The sequence below is a fragment of the Otolemur garnettii genome, unplaced genomic scaffold (genome assembly GCF_000181295.1).
Source record: "Otolemur garnettii isolate 467f Iridium unplaced genomic scaffold, OtoGar3 scaffold00001, whole genome shotgun sequence".
NCBI classification, from domain to species: Eukaryota; Metazoa; Chordata; class Mammalia; order Primates; family Galagidae; genus Otolemur; species Otolemur garnettii.
The window spans coordinates 9,197,978-9,207,756 of record NW_003852396.1 but is presented as its reverse complement, the minus strand read 5'-3'; the positions used below and the strand labels follow the sequence as shown (position 1 = coordinate 9,207,756).

The window sequence follows — 9,779 nt, the reverse complement described above, 5'->3', positions numbered from 1 at the left end:
TAGAATATAAATGTCTTAACACAATAACTAAGAAAATGCCATGAAGGCTATGTTAACCAGTTTGGTGAAAATATTTCAAATTGTGTATAAAACCAACACACTGTACCCCATGATTTCATTAATGTACACAGCTATGATTTAATAAAAATAAAAAATAAATGGAGATGAGCTGGCCAAGGAGCATTATCCTTGGTTCAAGATAAACCTTAGATAAATTATGCCCTTTCTATGTCCCACAAATGAGAGCAATTTTAGATGCAGGAATTAATTCAAAACACTTATTGTACAGGAGAGAGTGAATGAGTCAGTATGACTAGTGTGGAGGATTCGCATAGAGGAATGGGTATTTGTGCAGGTAAATAGGGAGGAAATGGGGTAAAGAAAACTGGGTATCAACTGCAGAGGACTTTCAATTCTTTTGAACTTTTTTTGATTGGCAGTGGAACCAATCCAAGATTTCTGAAGCAGGTAAATGACAATTGTCCAGATTAATGTTGTAGTAGTGTGTATGTTAAGGGAAAAATGCATGAGCCAGTGTGAGATAGAAGATGCAGAGTGTGCGGTTAGAAGGGTCATATTTGGTCCAGAACCAAGGCAATCAGGGCATGAATTGGGGTTGTAGCAGTGGGAAGAAAGAAAAAAGAAAAGAGGCACAAAAGGTGTAGAAAAAGAAGGGTGTAAAAAGATATTTACAAAGTAAGAATGAGGCTTACGTGGCTAAGGCACCAGCCACCTACACCTAAGGTGGTGGGTTCGAATCCAGCCCGGGCCCACCAAACAACAATGATGGCTGCAACCAAAAATAGCCGGACGTTGTGACAGGTACCTGTGGTCCCAGCTACTTGGGAGGCTGAGGCAGGAGACTCGCTTGAGCCCAGGAGTTGGAGGTTGTTGTGAGCTGTGATGCCACGGCACTCTACCCAGGGGGACAACTTGAGGCTCTGTCTCAAAAAAAAAAAAATAAAAAACCCAAAACACAAAAACAAAAAACCACAAAGTAAGAACGAATGAGATAAGAGGATGAAGCAGAAAAAGAAGACAAAAGCAGGGTACCTTCCTGCAGGAGTGTCGATACCGTTGTCAGAGTAGAGAGACAGTCTTAGTCAAAATTCACATTGTTGTGTTTGCAACTTGAAAATTTGGTATTTCATGTATATATGAGTAGTTTATATGATAACACTCCACTGATTAAACTACTGATTAAGTAGACGCTCCATTCCTCAATCATGCCAGATACCAAAGAGCTTCCTAGATGCAGAAACCATATTGACATCAGCAAGAGAGAGAGGGTTGCTTACTCTGCAAAGAAACCAGTTAGTTCTTTGTAAGTGTGTAGAACACCATTCTGGGACTGCAACATTGGTAAGTAAGGAGCTTACCTACACCTTGTTTGGTTGCTGGACTTTTGGGGGAAGAAAGTACAGTGGCTGAGGCAAAGATGAACTTAAGCATCGCCCTGCTTCTGAAGACTGTTCAGGCTGCCTGACTATTTCTGAGAACTTTGCTGAAGCCTGTGCTGTCTTTTCTGGGCAGATGGGTAGGTGAGTGGACTAAAGATAATAAAGTGAAGCTCCATGATTAAAGCATCTGGTAGATATACTTAAATGTGTTCTCAGGCTGGATCCTGTGTTTTTTCACAGTGATTCGGAGCTCTACTTCACACAAGGAGACAATAGAATAGGAGGAAAATACTGGAAAGCTCGATATACTGAGTTTGTTGACGTGACTTTTACCCAAAGAAAGAGACTGTCTGCTGCAGAAGTCCATCTTGGAATTCTTGGTACAGTAAAACCATCCTTCATACTTTGAACCCTGGGCGACGTTGGCTGGGCATGTACATCTACATAGGATGACTCTTCTGCCTTGATTCACTTCTTTCCATCTCGATATTTTTCATTCATTCTCCTCTCGATATTTTTCAGGTCCAGTCATCAAGGCAGAGGTGGGTGATACCTTGTTAGTGACCTTTGCCAACAAAGCTGACCAAGCCTACAGCATTTTGCCCCATGGTGTGATCTATGACAAGGCATCCGATGCAGCCCCAAACATAGATGGTAAGTCGTAGCCCAGGCTTCGGGAGGAAACAGCATGGGTGAGTAAAGGTCTTAGAACTAGACACGCCTGGTTCAAATCCTGGTCTTTTCTGTCACCATCCTTGAGAGCTTGGGCAATTGTTAAAACTTTCCCAACTTTATTCTTTTCATCAGTCAAATGAAGATAACGACAGCTCACAGGGATTTGGAAAAGGATGGGGAGAATTTAGGACAGGGTCTGGCCCCGAGTAGGTTCTTAGAAAATGTTAACTTCTCTCCTCTTCCCTTTGCAATGTAGTAAACCTCAAAGTGAGCTACTTTCACAACCATGTCCTTTTCTATAAGATGAAGAGCTTTTCTGCTGCACAGTGCATGAGATTCTGCAGGTAAACGGAATGTGAATCCCAGATTTGCCTTTTATCAGCTTTGTAATCTTGGGCATTCACTAATCTCCTCCACCTTGTAGTTATTTGAGTTATTTCCTAGTTCAGTCTTCTAGGTTTCAAACTCTTTAAATATCTCTCTTGCTTAATTTTGCTTGGTATCTTCTACAGGGCCAAGTAAAATATATTCCATGGAGGAGGCACTCCAGTGATATTTTGTGGATTTTCATCGAATTGTTGAATGGACCACTATTACTTTTTTAATATTTGCTAAGCCTGGCATTTGAGTAAGAAATAGTATACAATCTATGAAGAAGTTAATCTCTTAACTTGAGTCCCACAAAACAGCAGACTGTGGCAGTGGCCTCCTCTGATAGGGAACCTAAGAGGAAACAACTGTCCTTATGCAAAATTCATCATCAGAGAGAGACACTGAAGGCTAGAAGACCCAGTATGACAAGTTTGATGCTCTTGGCTGCTGCATTGAGTAATTGTTTCATTTATATTCTCAGGATTTCAGAAACCTGGGGCGCATGTTAAACCAGGTGAAACCTTCACATACAGGTGGACAGTGCCTGAAAGCGTGAGCCCTACGGCTGATGACCCTCCCTGTCTGACCTATCTTTACTTCTCAGCAGTTGACCCAATCAAAGACACAAACTCTGGCCTGGTAGGGCCTTTGCTAGTCTGTAAAAAGGGTGTTCTCAATGCTGATGGGACACAGGTAGGCCACCCAATGTCATCAGTTCTTCTGAGGGCTGTATGTGGGAGAGATTCATGATATCACTAGAGATAACTGATGAGAGTCAGTTGCAAGGAGTGATTTCTTCTCCCTCCTCTTGAAACTGATTTCTACATAATGAGAATTTTATTTTATTTTGGGAGACAAAAATTTAAGATCTGAATTTCCAATTGCAAATGCCCACCCAGGAACCTAGGATTTCTCCTTGCTGGTTACTGAAATTTGTGGGCTTTTCCTGGTAGTGCTCTGATTCTGGAATCATGAAATGCACGTGGAATTTTAACTGGCATTATTCTTGGACAAGGGAAGGAGGTATCTTCTACAGGGCCAAGTAAAATATATTCCATGGAGGAGGCACTCCAGTGATATTTTGTGGATTTTCACTGAGTTGTTGAATGGACCACTATTACTTTTTAAATATTCCAATGTATAGCCAAGGCTGAGAACCACTGTGACTCACTATTGTAAACTGGAGGTTAATTATCACGGCTGAAGGAAGGAGAACATTTGTAGATAACCTCTTGCAAGTTCCAATTTAGAGGCTTGAAATGGTTATGCTGATGAGTGTGGCAAAGCATAGCATGTAAAGCTGAGGCAGCACAGCATTAAACACTTGATGAGAGGAAAGTCCAGTCATTTAACCATTTACTTCACCAATTAGAAACTGCAGGGCAATTTGTTTAAATGGTGTATCTTCTAGTTTCCGACATCATATGGGCCCACTTCTGGGCTCAAAAGAATTTCCAGGTTGGGAGGATACAAACTATCTTGGTCCACTTTGGATTTTCACTTCCCTACGTGAAAGACCAATCCTGGAAATGTCTATTCCATGTGTTGTAAGTCTGAACAAGTACAATCATATAAAGCAAAGCAGAATAATTATCCCTACTCTAAAGCTGAAGAAACTGAGCAAAATCCCAAGAAATACAGGTAGGAAGAAGTAAAACTCAGCTATAAAACTTAGGATTTGAGCATCCTACCCGCTAAACAGATAATGTTTGAAAAGTGGCTCTGCTTTTGCCCCGTTATATCCATTGAGTGTAACTTTGAGTCTTCCTAGAAACATCTTGCAGTCTGTGAGAATTGCTGCCTAAGCCAGTACTATTCATGAGCTATTTACACAATATTTCATGGAAAAAAAAAACCCACAGTAATTTGAAATATCCGTACCTGGAATTTGCCCAAGAAAATTTTATTTGACCAGATAGAAAGTTATTTTCAATACAGGAAATATTATGAAGCACCTACCATGTGCCAGGCCCCCTACACACACAAACCTGGTCAGGCCTCTTCGAAGAAAGTAGAGAGAGGAACGTACAAAGAGGTGTTTGCATCTCTTTCTAGTAAATTGTCATAAATCCCCAGCAGTGGATGGATGTCACAGGATATGGTCAGGTGATCAGGCTGTTTTCTAATGTCTATGACTCTTTATACTAAAGGTTCAACCAAACTCCCAGTTTTTACCCTCTCTCCCTTCCTGGCTTATTCCTTCCTTCCTTTTTTTCTTTCTCTCTCTTTCTTTTATTCCCTTCCTCCACCTCCTACCCAGCTATATCTACCTACACTTTTTATTTTGAAATAATTTGACTTACAGACGAATGTCAAAAAAAAAAGAATCCTCACAAACCCTTAACCAGGATTCCCCAAATATAAACATTTTGCCACATTTACTTTATTCCTCTCTCTCTCTGTTTTTCTGCATTTTTTTCTGATGTTTGAGAGTCGGTTGCAACATGATGTCTCTTTGGTGTGTGTTTCCGAAAAATGAGGTCACTCTGATAAATAGCAAAATCGTCCAGGCAAAAATTATTCTTGATATCATCAAATATACATACCTTTTAAAATTTTACTAATTGTCTCTTGATGTCCTTTATAGCAAAAGAAAAAATGTTTGTCCCGGTCCAGGCTCTGATCTAGGATGAGGCATTACACTGAGCTGTCTTCTCTTCAAGTTTCCTCTTTCCCCCATGATTAATCTCATCACAGGGCACCAAGCATGTTCTTTCTTTTCTTTTTCTTTTTCTTTTCTTTTTTCTTTTTTTTTTTTTTTTGAGGCAGAGTCTGACTATATTGCCCTCAGTAGAGTGCTATGGCATCATGGCTCACAGCAACCTCAGACTCTTGGGCTTAAGAGATTCTCTTGCCTCAGCCTCCCAGGTAGCTGGGACTACAGGCACCTGCCGCAATGCCCAGCTAGTTTTTGGTTGCAGTTGTCATTATTGTTCAGCAGGCCCAGGCTGGACTCGAACCTGTCAGTCTCTGTGTATGTGGCTAGCGCCCAACTCACTGAGCTACGGGTACCACCCAAGCATGATATTTCTAAAATGAAAATAAGATCAAGTCACTTCCCTATTCAGCACCTCCAGTGGTTTCCTATGGCTTCTCGACCGAGGCCCTGTGTCCCCGGCCTCTGGTTCCCTGCTGTCTCTCATCGTGCTCCCTGCCCACCTGTGCTCCATCCACTTTATCTTTTCTGTTCCTTGTACAGGCCAAGCTAGCCTCTGGCTTAAGGCTTCTGTACAGCCTTCTCCACCTTGAATGTGTTCCCCTGAACCAGGTCTCATCAGTTATATGAATTCATTATTTCACTCACAAACACGCCCTGAATGCCTGCTTTCCTAGGCATTTTTCTTAGAGCTAGGGATACGGAGAGGAGCCCAAAATGTCTGCATACTCACAAGGCCCACACTGCAGTGGAGAAAACAGTTAGTTCCAGATGGAGCTAAGTGCTATGAAGCAGAGTAAAGTAGGTTAAGGTGAGTGAGTGTGGGCTGAGGACATGACATCTGTACAGAGAACTGACCCAGGAAGGGAGCCCTCCAGGCAGTGGGGCAGCACATGAACAGGCCCTGAGGCAGGCATGAGATCGGTATGTTCAGGGAAGGCAAAAGGCCAGGGTGGCTGGGGTAAGCCAGGTGAGCAGAGGAGACGAAGTCGGTGAGTGAGCGAGGCTGGACAGGGCCATGGAGGTCATGATCAGGGGAAAAAACAGTGAGGACCAGCCTGAGCATGGGAGCACTGCAGAGAGGAACGACTTCTGAGCAGGCACAGGTTTCCTTGGAGGAAGTCACACGGATGGGAATAGTGAGATCATGAGAAAGATGAACTTTCTGGGTGAATCATGTTCAGAATCCTGATTTCCAAAGTGACCCGGTGAGTCCGTGACTGATGGTGATAACTGTAACCCACTGTGTGTGAACTTTGAAAGCGAGGTCATGCTACAGACTCCTCCAAGCGGCACTTTTTATGTATTCATTTCTTTCTTCTCTGTAGAAAGGAATAGACAAGGAGTTTTACCTATTGTTCACAGTCTTTGATGAGAATCTGAGCAGGTATCTTGATGAAAACATTCAGAAGTTTACCTGGCGTCCTGTCAGTGTTGACAAAGAAGATAAAGAGTTTGTGAAGTCCAACCGAATGCACGGTATGCAAACGACTCTCCCTCCTGCAGAGGAAAGGCTGAATTGCATTTGAAGTGAAAACATTTAGAATGTTTTAATTATCTTAATTTTGGTTTCGTGGGTTTTGTTCTTGGTCACAAGTAAGTTATTTCATGCCTTCATCTGCACAGGATGTGTTGAAACCTCACTACCTCCCAGAGATGTTGTAAAACTTAAAACCCTTCTAAAACGTTTTATCTGCTTCAGATGAAACAACACATAATTTAAACTAGCAAAGGTCACAGTTCATCATAAAGGTAGAAAATTACTGACAAAGATGCCCCCCACTGGGTTCACAATAACATCATTAAGTCTGAAAACCAAAGTGATAATAGGAGATCATCATTATGATGATGAATTAGACAGCAAAGTCTGTCTAATTAAGTAGCACGAGAGACTGCTGAAAGTGTCGATTTGTAAAGCACTAGGTGTTCCTATCCCAGGTCTTCATTTGGGAGGATTACATATCTCCCTTCTTGGCTCTCTTCATATCAAGTGTTATCAGTAGCAAACCACCTGCTAACTGGTTGTGACCACACAGGATGCTCATTAGTGTTGGGCATACAAGGTCTCACAGTTAAGTTCACGGACCTGCACTGTATAAATAACTCGGTAGGTTTTATAGCTTGGGTATATCAGTGTCTCACCACTGTGTTGTGTTGATGTGTGACGGTGTCTTGCTGACTGACGTTCATTATGGTTATGGCATGTTTTTGTGAGAATGTTAGAGCTTGAATTAAAGCAACGAACAAGCATTCATAAATTTCTTGTTAAACTTGGCAAGAGTGGAAGTGAAATCAGGGACATGCTAGTTCAAGTTCATGGGGATAATGCCACGGAAAATAGGTGAACACAAGTGGATTAAACACTTTTGTGAGGGGAAAGAAAGCATCACTGATGAAGAGAGTTCCCAGTAATGAGTAGAACTGACAAAAACATTGCAAAATTAATTGAATTGTGTGTCAAAATCGTTGGTTGACTATGACAAGCACAGCAGAGCAAGTAAACATCAATAGAGAAACAGGAAAATCTTAACTGAAAATCATGGTGAACAACTCATGGCTTGACATCATTTGACAACGCACAGTTCACACACCACTATCTGTAGACAGTTTTAGCCAGTAAATAAATAACTATATTGAAACACCCTCCCTACTCACTTGATCTGGCCCCCAGTGACTTTTTTTTTTTTTTTTTTTTTTGAGACAGTCTTCACTTTGTTGCCTGGACATCATCTTCACTCATAGCAAACTCAAACTCCAGGGTTCAAGCAATCCTCCAGCCTCAGCCTTCCAAGTAGCTTGGTCCACAGGCATCTGCCATACCTGGATAATTTTTCTATTTTTAGCAGAGACAAGGTCTTTCTTTTGCTCAGACTGGTGTAAACTCAAGAGCACAAGTAATCTATCCGCCGTGGCCTCCCAGAGTGCTAGGATTACAAGAATAAGCCACCATGTCCAGCCTCCTGATGACTTTTTTCTTTACCTGAAGATAAAGGGAATATTCAAAGGAAGAAATTTTGATGCCATTCAGACAATCAAGGATATTTCCTCAGGTTGCTCTTCAAAATGGGAAAGAATCTATACTCAAAAAAGTGCTTACAAAAGTGTGCAGTCAACAAAAGTGCCTCCTTCCCTGACATGGAAGGTCCAACAAAATCCCAAGGTTACAAGGGCCACATAGTAACCAGGCCACAGACTCCCATAGTCCCAGATGGGCATTTCCAACAGGGTCCCCTCTTAGACCATGGAAAACACGAAATAGTCCATTTCAGTATCATCTTCTATAAAAAGAAAAGTTTTCGTATAGCTAAATATGAAATTTGTTTCTAAACTTCTTGGTAAACAATAAAGAAGAGCCAATAAGCTACAAATGAGGAAAATGTAGGGCAGAAATCTTAGCAGATGCTCACAGGATGAGAAAAGAATTTCTCTAGGTGAAGATTAGGGTATAAAAGTATAAAGGTATTTTATCTTCTTAGAGGAAGAGAGGGAGAGAGAAAGAGAGTGGGGAAAAGAAAAAAAGCAGGGACACGGGTGTGGCATCCCAAGACAGAAGGGAAGAATGGCGGCAGCTGAGATCAAGCTGCGGCTGAATTTAAGGGCAGCAAAGAGAGAAAGCCATCGCAGCCAAATGCACAAGGTATTAGGAATGGGAAGACCGACTCTTCAGGGGCGTTTCAGATGTGAGGTTCACAGCCCACTGCTCCTTCAGGAAGGGCTCGGGAATCCCCTGGCTATAGGAATAACTAGAAAGCGAGTTTGTGAAATGAAAAGAGAAAGGATTTACATTTCTTTTTGTCTGTTCTTTTTGATGGTTTGTGAAAAGGGAACTCCACAGGGCACCTGTAGCAAGAGAGGGCGTGGAAAGAAAGCAGGCAGAGAGAAAAATGGATTTTAGTCCTTACTGAAAACTGTGAGTTAGTAATTTCTCTATCACTTCACTCTAAAGAACTACCATCCTTACAGTCCCCTTTCCTGTTGTTTTTAAAAATAAAATGTCTATTTTGCTGAACTCAGAAGAAGGGACAAACGGGCAGTGGTTTCTTCTTTCATAACTTCTTCCAGTGGATAAGGCTCATTGAGAAACACATTTTATGGAGTGAGTTCATTGGTATGCCGTGATTTCATTTGAATCATGGAAGGGGAACAGTTGAAAATAGATGGTCTTGAAAACTAAACAAGAGACAGGATGGGAGTTTCACTGGGCAGAAACAGCTAGACCAGTATCCTTATAGAAACATAGCAGTTTCTTAGTGGAGAAGCTAAATTGTAAGAGAAATTCATCCTCAGAAAGACTTTTTATATAGAAAATATTAAACAACCAATTGCACCATGTCAAATTGAGCTCCAGCTTTGCTTTGCAATGTGAAACTCATGTTTGTATTTTAGAAATGCAGGATATGTTGTTTTTAAAGCAAAGTTCAAGGAAAATAATATGTCTTAATCAAATTCCACATTAATTATAAATTAAGTTCTAGCTTCACTCTTGCTCGCAACAAAGCCAAAGAGAAGGGGCTTCACAGGCTGCAAAAGTGCTTGGTGTTGTGTCTGTTATATAAGCTGTATTCAAAAATACCATGTGTGTTGAATGAATGAATGGATGGATGAGTGAGTGAATGATCCAGAAAGAGAGACTTTAATCGAGAGTCCCAAAGCAAGAGAAGATTCTCTATCAGCCA

General features: G+C 41.4%; 1 protein-coding gene across 1 annotated transcript in view; it reads left to right on the top strand.

The window, feature by feature from the left end:
• The window catches only part of HEPHL1 (hephaestin like 1), a 71,962-nt gene that overhangs the window by 35,615 nt on the left and 26,568 nt on the right, over positions 1 to 9,779 (top strand). The window contains exons 7-10 of the mRNA XM_003780820.2: positions 1,641 to 1,780; positions 1,923 to 2,054; positions 2,929 to 3,140; positions 6,432 to 6,582. Of these exons, the coding sequence (XP_003780868.1) occupies positions 1,641 to 1,780; positions 1,923 to 2,054; positions 2,929 to 3,140; positions 6,432 to 6,582 (635 nt within the window). The remainder of the gene's footprint in view (positions 1 to 1,640; positions 1,781 to 1,922; positions 2,055 to 2,928; positions 3,141 to 6,431; positions 6,583 to 9,779) is intronic.